Here is a 13,696-nt window from a genome sequence, read left to right as displayed (position 1 = left end):
TGCCCCGCAGCATACACTACATACGTCTCAATACCTACGCCTGAAAGGTGCGTAACCGAGGAGCAGCAAACCTCGGCGTGCGCGCCCGCCAACAGCGTCTAGCGCGCCCGCACGCATTTACATGCTATTGGCGGCAGCGCACTGTGAAAGGTGCGCACAAAAAACAACGTCATTCGTTCATCGAATTTTACTGCCCATATTTTTTTCATACCGGGCTATATGTGAAAAATCGATTCTTAAAGAGTAAACTTCAAAAATATTTTACCACAAAGCTAATTTGAGAGTGTCATATTTTATCCCCGATTTTTTTCGAAAACAGGAACTACGCGGGTTCTTCATCATCATCATCATCATCATCATCATCATATCAGCCGATGGACGTCCACTGCAGGACATAAGCCTTTTGTAGGGACTTCCAAACATCACGATACTGAGCCACCTGCATCCAGCGAATCCCTGCGACTCGGTTGATGTCGTCAGTCCACCTGGTGGGGGGTCGGCCAACACTGTGCTTACTAGTGCGGGGTCGCCATTCCAGCACTTTGGGACCCCAACGTCTATCGGCTCTTCGAACTATGTGCCCCGCCCATTGCCACTTCAGCTTCGCAACTCGTTGAGCTATGTCGGTGACTTTGGTTCTTCTGCGGATCTCCTTATTTCTGATTCGATCGCGCAGAGATACTCCTAACATAGCTCGTTCCATCGCCCGCTGTGTGACTCTGAGCCTTCTTATGAGGCCTACGCGGGTTAAACCGCACTATTTTTTTGTCAAATAAATCAATCGTTTTAATTACCTTAAAGCTAGCATCGGATCCGGTCCTCATTTTGTCGTCTTCATATCTCCTCGGCGGGGAAGAGGGCGCCGGAGGCGGAGGGAGTAGTCCCGTACTGTCCAAAGAAACGCTCAGAGAGTCCGAACTGGGATACGCCGGCAAACTCAATGGAAGACTCTTCTCTGGATGGATTTCAACCGTTGTCTGTCCGAATCTAGTAAACGGAGTGTATTGAGAGCTTTGTCTCTTGGGGGGTTCTGGCGGCGGTTTCCTGGCCACGTGAGGACTTGCCCCGTATGCCACGCGCTGTAATCGTGCGGAATACGCGATTTCGTCGTATGTGTAATCGGGGGATTTGTCTCTATAGGCTGGGGTAGCTTGGATCTTAGCTACCGGTCGGGGTCTGACTAGCCCCCTGGGACGTGGTAGAGTACCCCCGCCTTCGTACGAGCTGTCGTTAGTAGGCGTTATGTCCCCGTCGTCGTACGATCGCCGCCATTGTCCTCCATAGTAGAACCCCGCTTCTGGGGAGAACGTTGTATGGGATGTCCGCTCGGCTGGGTCTTCTAAGCTTTCAAGCGATTTACCTCGTGGATGACGTATCTGTAATTATTTGAAACAGGTTATATTTCTACTTACGGTGGGTCGTAAGTGTTTTTTTTTTTTGCAATAAGTTCCATCCCATTCCATATTCATGTGTTGTTTTTTAGATATGTAATAAAATAAATAAATCTTATTATAATATTATCTTGTTTGGAATTTTTAACTTCATTTTATTTTATCTTTTGTGAAGTGAAGGTTTTGACTACAAAGGTAGTTAAAACCTTCACTTTGTTGAGGCTAAATTGTTATTATGTAAGCGATGTAAAACTAATGTTGTTGTGATATAAGTATTATGATTTTACGATTTCTGAATACATAATATATCACGGAACCTTTTGCAAAAGAAACACAAACAATATAAAAAAACGTAGAACCGTAGGTGTATTGTTATGTACCTGCCTAAAAATATTATATACAGCTTTAATTTTCAAAATACAAATTACAGTCAATCACAGCTCAAAAACGTTTCGTTTAGAAGTTGAACATGCTAATAAAATACTTGTTATTGTACTTATAATAATATTATTCATAATACATGAATTTAGATATTGGCGTATTAGTTTTAGAATTAAAATATTAATATCGCATCAATCGTACCTATATACAATATATTTTTTTCATAACAATAAAATTATAATATTAAAAATATCATGCTAAATTGTTAAAATTAATTAATATTGTGGCTATAAACTACCGTGCAGTCTAAAAAAATAGCTCCGAAAAACACCTAGGTACTAAAAAAACAAGTCCACACAAATCGAAACACGCGTTCATAAAGACTGGTGCACAGAAAAGCCGGGTGCTGAGGAATGTCAAGTGACATCTGCCAAAGTGTCATACCTGGATGGGGACCAAGTCTGTGCCACATAGGGGCGTCGGTATGGCGTCAAACTTTAGATCAGGGGGTTTATGGTAACTCCTCGCGTGTCTCTCCCAGGGCTGGTAATGCTCCCTCGGATATAAATCCTTCTATGTCCAAGTGCGGTTTGTGTTTGGAAAAAGAAAAGAAAACAAAACATTCACATGCTGCTTTGGGCTGTGGTATGAGGTGGATGCGGCGGTCGACGTGTGGGGACAGCTCTGCGACTATATTTTACTTTTTTTTTAATTGTCTATGGTAATTTTTTTCATCTGTGATACCAGTCACAGATAACAAATTTTTCGTTATATAAAGTCGCAAAGGTGTTGTTGGCAGCGACAGTGATGGCGATGGAAAAGAGACTTCTAAACGTCTAAGCGTAAACGAAAATTGATTTTTAAACGTATGGGGAAAACTATAAATAAAATTTCATATAGGCATAGGCACTCTTGACCGCAATGGCGATGACGTCATCATGGTCGACGATAGAATGCAAATAGAAAAAACATAAGCCAATTTGTTTTAAAGGTTTTATAATATTTTCCCGCTACGTGTCCTGTTTGGTTTAGCAAAGAAATCTGTGACATGTATACATGGAGCTATAGACAACATCTAAAGCCCTATTCGGCCTTAAGACATAAAAACAATATTATAAAATATTGCTATACCGCATTGTTATTTTAAGCGATGTTAATTTTACTTTTAGAAATGTTAGATTTATCATTTCAATCATTAGAAATTCGTCGGTTAAAATAAAATAAATGTAAATAATTTATTAGTATTATAGAAACTAAATAACTAAAAAAGGTGATGGTAAATGAAATGGAAATATGAATGAATAAAATGGATGTAGGTTAAAATTAATTAATTAAAAATAACAAAAAAAAAAACAATAAAAAAATTGTTTTGAAGTGATGTCGTTTAAATAGAAGAATTCTCATAGACAGAAAGCTAATTGCTCTATGGTCTGATACATTTAAAGATTACTATGAAAGTGGATACCCAAACAGACTATTTTATAATTAACTATTTTTTTTTATTCAAATAAGGTATTCAAGTCGATTTTTTGTCCACCCTCACAATATAAATCATCTATGAAGGAATCTAGAGCTAAAACATCACTACAAACACAATAAAAAAATACAGCGAATTGTCTATGGCGCACCTGTCCGGGTATTCGTGTGAAATCAAGCGATCCCTGGTTACTGATGCTCCGCTTTCCTGCTCTGATGTCTTTGACTCTTTTGATTGCGAGGAGGATCTTCTTTTGATGACCGAGTCGGACGATTCCCATGTCTTCTAAATCCTAATAAAATAATATAAAATTTTATAATAATTTCAACAAAATAACGTCATTTTAGACAACATTTCTACTAGTACAAAAATTACGGGTAAGTAGAAAAGTATTCCTAGAATCCCATACTTAGACATAATATTTAATGCAAAGTGAATCATTTATCTATTGAAATGCCAGGGCCATTAAGCCAGGGCGAAGCAGCCGTTTTTATTACGCAAAGGGTTAAAAGATAAGCGGCCAACCTGGTCGCCATTTTGAAATTTTACTAAAATCACGTGTTTTACGAAAGAGTGTATTAAATATTCCAAAGTGATAAATATTACATACCAATAATATAAATATTTTCCGTGTGACCTTATAGCATCGGTCATTAAAAAGGTAACGGACTACGGAGCTCAGGGAATAGACAACAAAGAGACAGTTACCTCCCACGCGAGTTGCGTGACGTCATGCACGGTGCGGTAGCCTTGTGCCACCAGCGCGGGTCCGTACTCCTCAAGTCGCAGCAAACGGAGCCATTCCTCCAGAGATCCCTGGGGATAGAGACAAATATGGCGTCAATGCCTTCCTATTTAGCAAAAGTATTATTATAGAATTTACTATATGCAAACTTTTAGAGACTGCGTTTACATTCAAGCAAAGTTCGATATATTCCCAACACAAATGAAACCAAAACCAAAACCAAAGATAAACTCAATTTTGAATTTTTGAATAATTATTTATTGTTTTAAGAAACTGGAAAATATATATCGTAATACCTACCGGTATATAATCAGGCAAGTTATCAGGCACGTTCAGGTTAGCGAGCTCGGCTTTTAACCTTTTGCGGTGGTTTGGTTTCTTGATGCCAACAGCTGTCAGGTCTTCAGGAGTCATCCTGGTGACGGTGGGCAGGTCGTAACCCGCCTCTATGAACAGCCTCGCATACTCCTCCATTTGTAAATCGGCCAACCAAGCGTGGATTATGTCGGGATCCTGAAAAAGTAAAAGTAGATATGTGAATTTCAAGAGAAAAAATCTTGGAGGGCCATCCTTAAAATTATGATGTCCTCCTTGACGTATTCGTCAATGGTGAAACCTTGGTTTAACTTTTAGAGTATGCCCGGATGTGACTGGCAAAACCAAACTTAATTTTGAAAGTCCGGATGCACGACTGGCAAAATAACTGACCACTTCTTTGTAGCTATAGGTATAAATTGCCTGTTCATTCGTAGGTGCCTTTTTGCGTCAAGTTGGTAGCAAATCTTACAATATTATTTGTAGCTATGGGTATAAACAGGCTCTTGCCTGGTCTTTCGTAGGTGAATTTTTGCGTCAAGATCGTAGCAAATCTTATACCATTACGCCTATAGCCGGCACCATGTTTTATACAAAATCCTTATGTAACATGGTGTTGCTACTAAACGGCACAGGAAGCACTATTACTCGAGGTAGACCTACGGCATTTATTTTATGTATGCTGAGCCCGTAAGTAAGCAGCCATTTGCAAACTTACGTAACTCCTTACTGTCCTTAACCCTAAACCCTTTGGTCACAAGTCCAGCTTGCCACAAGGCATGCTCGATGTTTTTTTTTCTGCCACATGTAAGGCCCGGCACACGTTTGGTGAACCTATGCTAAGATATTCGTCTCGCCACTGAATTAAACGAAACTGATAGATCTTGTAAGCGAAAAAGCTAGATAGAAAGAAAAGTGAAGATCCTTACTGGTAATCCTTGAGCTATCATCGCGCGTACTCTGTCAACGGTGTCACCGCAGTGGCACGCCGAGTGGTGGTGGTGCGGCATCCGACCCGAGGCTCTGCCGCTGTCCAGGGAGGCTGAGGAGTGGCGGGAACCGGAGCCGGCTGAACCTGATGATGAGCCCGGACTATCGCGCCCTGGACTCTGGAATAAAAATCAATAATACATTTTTATTTTCATATATGGTTAAAAAATGCTAAAAGTCGATAGCCCTTTTTAACCGACTTCCAAAAAGGAGGAGGTTCTACGTTCGGCTGTATGTATGTTTTTTTTTTTTTTTTTTTTTTTTTTTATGTATGTCCAGCGATAATTCCGTCAATTATGGACCGATTTTGAAAATTCTTTTTTTGTTTTGTAGGGTTTACTTCCAGGGTGGTCCCATTTTTTTCATGTCAGAATCTGATGATGGCATCCTGGAGAAATTGAGAGGAACTTTCGAAAGTTGTAGAGACGGCTAGTACGTTTGTTAGTGTTTCCATAAGGTATTTTAAACCACTACAAGTTTATGAAGGTTTGGAGTTGGTCTGATGATGGAGCCGAATCACAGACGATGGAACTCGTCAAGGATTTACAGCAGTCACCTTTTGTTTGGGCTTGATTAATTTGTATTGATGAGTACTTTCCACCTATATGGGTTGTGACTGTATTAAGGGTCTGGTGATGAAGACGAGGGACAGTGAAGAGAACTCCTCGACGGTTCACAGTAGCTACCTTGTGTTTGGACTTGATAAATTTGTATTGATGAGAACTTACCACCTAGATGGATTGTGACTGTATTAAGGGTCTGGTGATGAAGACGAGGGTCAGTGAAGAGAACTCCTCGACGGTTCACAGTAGCTACCTTGTGTTTGGACTTGATAAATTTGTATTGATGAGAACTTTCCACCTAGATGGATTGTGACTGTATTAAGGGTCTGATGATAAAGACGAGGGACAGTGAAGAGAACTCCTCGACGGTTCACAGTAGCTACCTTGTGTTTGGACTTGATAAATTTGTATTGATGAGAACTTTCCACCTAGATGGATTGCGACTGTATTAAGGGTCTGGTGATGAAGACGAAGCACAGTGAAGAGAACTCCTCGACGGCTCACAGTAGCTATCTTGTGTTTGGACTTGATAATTTTGTATTGATAAGAACTTTCCACTTAGATAGGTTGTGACTGTACACACGCAGTGGGTATGCTAACACTAAAAATAAAAAAAAAAAAATTTTAATAAAAAAAATTCAACCGACTTCCAACTCAAAAAATAACTTTAACTAAAAAGCAAAAAATAACATCCTACCTATGTGCTACCTTCTGATCAGTTTGAAGGCGGTGCCAAGCCAGTGTCGTGTTTTAATTAAAGTTGTTTCTGTGTGTGGTTATTCACCACAGAAATTTTATAGTTTAAACGTATTTAATTAAAACATCACTGGCTTGGCACCGCCTTCAAACTGATCAGAAGGTAGCACATAGGTAGGATGTTATTTTTTGCTTTTTAGTTAAAGTTATTTTTTGAGTTGGAAGTCGGTTGAATTTTTTTTATTAAAATTTTTTAAATTTCTATATTTATGTGTTATTAGTAGACGCTCTGTGCTTTCACCAAAGTATTTCCTGAACATAGTAATTCCTGTTCTTGCCCGTGATAAAATGATAAAAATATAGCATCCTACACACCGGACATTTTGCTGCCCCAGTCGAATCGTCTACCAATGGACCTCACCTGGGTCATATCAATCCCCTGATCATCGCTCAGTGCCAGCTGATGGTGGTAGTACACCGCGGCCTTGTGTGTGAGCGGCTGTGAGGGCGGCGGGAAGGTGAACGTGCCTCCGCCAGCCGGACTCTTGCCCAGACTGCCGCTGGCGCCTGACACTCCGGACACACCGGACACTGTGCTGCCATAGTCGGAGTGGTCGTCTGTAAATGATAGAATTAAGAAAATTATTAGTTATTTTCTAGAAAAGTTATTCTCTAAATGAATCCTAGCGTGTGGTGGAGTAGGTAGGTATAGTCTACAGTAGGTAGGTAGGACTTTGGATATATCATATATCTAGTGGTAAGACAGACCCAAACCTTTTGTTTATATTATGTTGCTGTTCTTGGTATACGAATACCATCAGATACTGACGCGTTGTCTGTCAACCGCTTTCTAAACATGCCACTATCGTACATTCAAAGACAGAATTCCAGAAGTAACTATTCCCGACTCTACATATAAATATATATATATATACAAAAGGCAGTCGGGTAGGGATTGTTAAACGCTTTAGATTAGAATTGTAATTTCCTAATATATCTACATCTGCGATATACATGTTTTTAATTATGGTAATGGCTTCTTCAAAATGCCGAAACATAACATTTGGGAATTAAAATAGTACATTTCCCATATAATGGCTCTAGCATACAGTTTGATGAATGAATGATAATCACGAATGGGCCAAAGGTATGTTGTTATATCCCGAGCAAGTTTTAAGTTTTAGATATCTACTTTTATAAGCTTTAGAAGATATTTATTCTAATAAACTGTTATTCTAAGAACGTTCTGCTTGAATAATATTGAAGCGTTAGTTTCCAATGAACAGACATTTACTTTGCGGAAGTTTATTATAATCATTGAATACAGATTGATTTCTGAATCGATGGGAAAAAAACTGAAGCAACCATAGATTTACGAGTCGGTACAGAGTGCCTAAGAAGCGCCCAAGCGAGAATGCCACCGACGCGACAAAAAAGCAGTTACACTCCGAAACCGATGCATCGTCAGACAATAGTTAATTAGGAAGAAAGAAATACAAGTTTTTCTTGTTCAGAGTATTTCTGCGTAATCGAATCCAGAAAAATCAAAATTACTGACATATCTCATTGCCACTTCGCAACTCTGTGCATATTTCGAAAAAATTGTTGGTCGACCCCCTATTTGTTTATCTAACAATATCAAATAGGTACCTAGCGTGTCTCTGGATGCAGGCGGCTCTAGTCCGTGGATTTTGGAAGATTTTACATGAGGTCTACGCGTCCAAACTCTATAATGACCTTAGGATGTAACAATGAAAATGGCTGTTTACTATTATTTTACTCAATCTTATTTCTGGAGCTTTGGCGTGCCAACCGCGCCTCCGACAACTGCTCTTGTTTGGCAGTTACCGACTTACGTGTAATTTAGTCTTAATTTTGACGTTTTGGTTTTTTTTATGTTATTCTACATCACATAACATATTTTTATGTTATGACCATGTACCTAAAGGGTACACCGGTCCTTAAGACACGGGATTACCCATTTTAAGGGTCAGGATGCCATCCTAATTCTATACTGAGGATTTGCCAATAAACATTTCTTATCTTGAGTGGCGGTGCTGGTGCGTGCCAAACGCGTCTCCGGGGACTGCTGGCAGTTTAGCCTATAATATCAAAGTCTTACCTCTAGTGTGTGAAGGAGTGTCGGGGGGCTGCGGATACGCCTGCTCTTCACAGGAGGCATACCCCTGCGAGCCGAAGCTGGACCCCGAGTGGCGGTGCTGCGGCGTGCCAAACGCGTCCCCAGGCACCGCTGGAGGGGGCACGCGTTTGGCAGTCGCCGTCTTGCCGGCGCCGCTGCCACCGCGCGACATACCGCCCACTGGAATAGGAAACAAAGCTCATATTAATAGGTGTAACTTTTGCGTTGCGGCGCTTGCATTTGACTTTCGGAACAGCTTGCCTATTCACTATTTTGTCAAATAAACTGATCCGTGCTCGGTAGCGTGCATAGGGTTTTTACCTAGGGCAGGCATTATACTTGGACTCTATGATCCGTATTAGAAACAACCTTTACCCATGTGTTTAATGGATGAAAAATATTTTATATCAAAATAAGTATCTATGTCAAAAAATATGTTAAAACTATAATTAATGATACTTAATAATTTGGCCAGGAGATTTTTAGTCAACCTACTCGATAGGTTCTTTTTATCTTAAGTACTAAATTGGATATAAAACATTTCATCAATTATCAATGAATTCAAAATCATATTAATTTACTTCCATAAGGATTAATTTACAAGTACACTGGAAACGCCAAGTTTGTCTATTTATCCTACCGGTTTAGTAGTAAGCTACAATGAAATATGCCGACAAATAACTCAGCAGCTGCTCTTTTAAGATAATCATCATTTACATTATTAATTATCATTTACAAATTACCAGTTTCATTTACATCTACGTCTTATGTCAAGAATAAAAGCCGATCCGATTTGAAAATTAAAAAACTTAAATCAAACCTAAGGATCAATCAAAAATGTCTGCTGAATATAAAAGTAGATCATGTATTTAGGTAATACGAATACATATGAATTTATACGTGGGAAAAGAGTTCAATGATTGAACTTAGGCGCAGAATAATAGAAGACTTAGATGAAAGGAAAACAAGGAGGGGGAAAAAATATACGATTCTCTTTATCCATTTTATAGTACCAACACCGAAAAACATAAAGGTATTCACATTTAGACACTAACGACACGAGAAAAAGTAAACGGCGACAGGCAAGACAAATTGCTCCATTTTGTGTTTTCCCTTATCCATCCAAAAAAAGTTGTATACCTCTTATCTGTGTGTAAAGTACCATAAGACAAAATTAACGTCATCCCAATTTCGACAATGTGGTTATTCGAGTAAATAACCCCTAAAAAAGTAATATCTTTGTAAACCACTGCCTGGCCAGATGCCCAAACGATCGGAGAAAATATGGAAGCGAGGCAGACGCGAAGATCATAATGTAGCCATAAAAAGAAATAGCCTGCCCCAAACAATGGGCATAATAAGCTCTCACATAATTAGATGCTTATTATGTTTTCAATATTCCTTTAAAGTGATGAAGTAAGCCCGCCTATTTATAAAATACTGTTGTGTAACGATTTCTGAAAATAAATTTCTTTTAGAACTTCGCCATTTTTTCTTTATAAACCTAATAATAATCTATTTTCGTTCGTTTAAAGTCGATGGAAAATCGTTCACGGTTCACGCCTACTTATTCTTATAATTCCATTATTATCCCTAATGGAACCCTTAGATGAAGCCAAAGTAAATCGCATTTGCGTCATCGCGGCTTCAAACGCCGTTATCTGCTTTGTGCGGGACGTCAACCGCATTAACGAAATGAGTAACATTCATCCCTGTTCCACCCATTGCGATAAGCGAAAGGGGAGGTTTGGGAGAGTTTAGTAGGTAATAACCTAAAAACATCATCAATCATGATCGGCCTCTGGCGGAGATCGGACGACCGGATCCGATCCGACAGCTAATTGTTCGTGGCGAATCGATAACGCTAAGTAATGACCGAGAAAAAATCGCCATTAAAATAATCGAGATGCAAACATTAATCGACAAAAACTCCCGACTTTGATAGCCGTCTGGGAGTGTGAAACTTTCGGTAACCGGCGTAATTGCAAATGTTTTAGCGGAGCCGAGGACGGAGGAAGATATTAAAACTTTTTGCGAGATTGTTTTGCGTAAAACGTGGAAGGAGAGAAGAGTTTTTTTTGTCTACGAAACTCGTACAATTTCCAACAGTTTATGAAGAGTTTTTCGGTGCATGAAGAGGAACTAACTTTCTGTACAATGTAACGAACAAAAAGTTGTACATCTTCCAGTCTTAATTTATCATTTGCATTCCTTTTTCAACTTTCAATTTGGACTTCGAATAAAGTGTCTGTTTGCAATAAACATTTTAAAGGTTCCGTTATGCTATCAACGTTCAGTATTATTTATTGCTTCTCCAACGTCGCGTACATTTCGCCACATCCGAATCCGGCTGCGGCTCTTAATAAAGAGAAATTATGTCTTCAATTACTTGCACGCAAACCGTTTGCATATTAAGGCAGCCATTACGATATAAAATTTTGGTAATTATGATGGCACGCCATATTCGAATTTGTTTATTTTAATGTGAGCATTCAGATAGCTACTACAAACAATAGTTTACTAAAAGTCAAGGTCGCTATTTATTACAGTAATAGAAATTGATTGTATTTATTCATGCTTCATTTTAGATAGATAAATACTTACATAGATAAATGATTGCCGCTTTTAAATACGATATTACGAGTAGTATGATGGTAAACATCGATAGTTTAAATCTAAAATTTTAAATAGACAGTTAAAATGAAAAATTGATAATAATTATTTTTGAGGGGTACGGTAGGTACAGTTTTACATTATTTTGTGAGTATTTTAACATGATTCTCGTTTCATAAATCTGGTTATCTTTATAGTGAATGTGTAGCAGGACGCCGAGGGGTGCTTAGGCCCCGTAATCTAGCAAATGGTGCCGCCTACTTAACATTATCGCTGCAGCCAGCTCACTGATGTGCTGTCATTAGGGGTTCATCATCCCAATATCATAATTTATTGACACACTCTTCAATGAAGTACCTACAAGTAATAATACTTCTACTACATTATTTTACTTAACTACATATTCATTCATTTTTTTTTCATAATATTAACCTACTTTAGTTTCGAAATGTTTGACGTAAAACATCCTTCGAGAAACTTACGAAAATGTAAAACTTTATTTGGTTCCTTCATGTATAAGATTATACACTTATGGAATGTTATAAATGTCGTATTCCTTAATGTGTGTTTTAACGTTTTATTCCCTCGGGCATTTTCATAGGTGTCCAAGGTTTAGTGCATATTTTTGTAGTTCCATTTTGCCATTGTCGGAGTTTTCGGAAGTGTTGCCACGACACTGGCATAAGTAAGACTGGCAAGTGGGTACATGATTTCTTATATTATGACGAGGAAGACATAAAAGTCCCCGTTTGCAACTCCTTTGCACTGCCTAAATTCATGCATTAGGTATTACCTAAGCCTCAGCTGAAAATGCTTGCTGGGCATTGCTTTTATGCAATGAACGGCTAAATGCTGAGCTGTAAACTCTTTCTGTTTGATGTCACAGACAGTCATATAATATCTAAAATAGGATGTTAAAGACGAATAAACGTATTTTTTTATAAGCAAGCAGCAAAATTTTTTTCACACATCAATACATACTGGTTAGTGGCAGAAATAAGCATGTAAACTTTACCGGGCGAGCTTGGTTGTATTAGTAGCATCACAAACGCATCTATGCTTGGCTAGAACAGAAGAAATAGGGAAGAACAGTGAAGCTGGTCGAATGATTTATCAAGGTCTAAGCCTGCGATGGAGAGACTTCTGCAATTTTATAAAAGATGGAAGTTTGTCAGCTCTTGTTACTTTTGTATGTACAGTACGTAGATACCTACGGACTACGGCCGAGTTTCGAGTAGGTACGGTAAACGACTCAAAATCCTAGATTCAAATCTCATGTTTTAGATCATAGTGGTTTTGATACGTATTGGCTTACTTTGTTAATGTTTTGGCTATATATCGTAAATAATAATCAAAGGGTTATATTTCCTTCGAGATAATATAAGAAATCATGACTGCACTGCAATCAATCATCCTGACAGCTTCGTGGCAACCCTTTGCCAGACAAACTCAAAATTATGAGTAATGATTGTGTTTTGCACTCATAAAGTAGGAACGTATCATGTTATAATAACTATACTCTATGTATGTACGTATTCTATAGTAAGAAGTACTACCTATTCTAATAGTACCCAGTACGATAATACACATCGACTGGTCGTTGTGTAGTATAGAATAGATTAGGTCATCTTAGGGGGCCGCTAGATACTCAAAATCCGTACTTTTTTAAAATTAATTATTAGTAGTTTACTTCATGATACATAGGCCTATAGAAGTACATTGCATAGGGCATCAAGTTTCCTTAATCCGGCACTAAAAATGACGTTGAATGTTGATGAAATTCCATCCAAAATAAACTACAGGTACATATCAACTAATGATTGAAAACCCAACAAGGAAGTAGTACAAGTTGTTCCCAATTAGAGGGATCCCATCATGCCAATCAATCGGCCGGAGTGAGGCTTCACGATAATCCCGAGGTACGCCCAATACGATTAGTACGAACTTGCTAATCTGCTGTTCACGCTACCGGCTTGATAATTGAGAGATTAACTTCTATGTAGGTCGCGGGGGTTAAGTTTTGAAGACATTAATTACCCCAAACTTACATAGGCAATTTGCAGATAGATATAACAGTTTAGTAGTTGTATCGACATAGCTCAACGTGTCGCGAAGCTGAAGTGGAAATGGACGGGGCAAATAGTTCGAAGAGTCGATAGACGTTGGGGTCCCAAGGTGCTGGGACCCCAACGTCCGGGTCTGGTCGACCCCCAACAGGTGGTCTTACGACATCAAGCGAGTCGCAGCCATTCGCTAGATGCAGGTGACTCAGTATCGTGATGTTTGGAAGTCCCTACAAAAGGCCTATGTCCTGCAGTGAACGTCCATCGGCTGACATGATGATGATGATCGTAAGTTGTAGAGAGGACCAGTAAGCCTTACATG

The 13,696-nt window shown here is 38.9% G+C and overlaps 1 protein-coding gene across 6 annotated transcripts in view; it reads right to left on the bottom strand.

The window, feature by feature from the left end:
• The window catches only part of LOC112053755 (caskin-2), a 324,648-nt gene that overhangs the window by 3,240 nt on the left and 307,712 nt on the right, over positions 1 to 13,696 (bottom strand). For 5 of the 6 annotated variants that reach the window (XM_052884465.1, XM_052884464.1, XM_052884460.1 and 2 more), the window contains 8 exons: positions 8,681 to 8,878; positions 6,980 to 7,176; positions 5,239 to 5,418; positions 4,295 to 4,507; positions 3,958 to 4,065; positions 3,401 to 3,541; positions 2,217 to 2,342; positions 795 to 1,376 (listed from right to left, as the gene is read on the bottom strand). In XM_052884465.1, coding sequence (XP_052740425.1) covers positions 795 to 1,376; positions 2,217 to 2,342; positions 3,401 to 3,541; positions 3,958 to 4,065; positions 4,295 to 4,507; positions 5,239 to 5,418; positions 6,980 to 7,176; positions 8,681 to 8,870 — 1,737 coding nt within the window. In that variant the 5' untranslated portion in view covers positions 8,871 to 8,878. The remainder of the gene's footprint in view (positions 1 to 794; positions 1,377 to 2,216; positions 2,343 to 3,400; positions 3,542 to 3,957; positions 4,066 to 4,294; positions 4,508 to 5,238; positions 5,419 to 6,979; positions 7,177 to 8,680; positions 8,879 to 13,696) is intronic. The other variant, XM_052884461.1, reaches the window with a different exon arrangement.

This window comes from Bicyclus anynana, chromosome 11 (genome assembly GCF_947172395.1).
Source record: "Bicyclus anynana chromosome 11, ilBicAnyn1.1, whole genome shotgun sequence".
NCBI lineage: Eukaryota > Metazoa > Arthropoda > Insecta > Lepidoptera > Nymphalidae > Bicyclus > Bicyclus anynana.
Note: the sequence above shows the minus strand (reverse complement) of the source record. Positions and strands in the feature narration are given on the sequence as shown.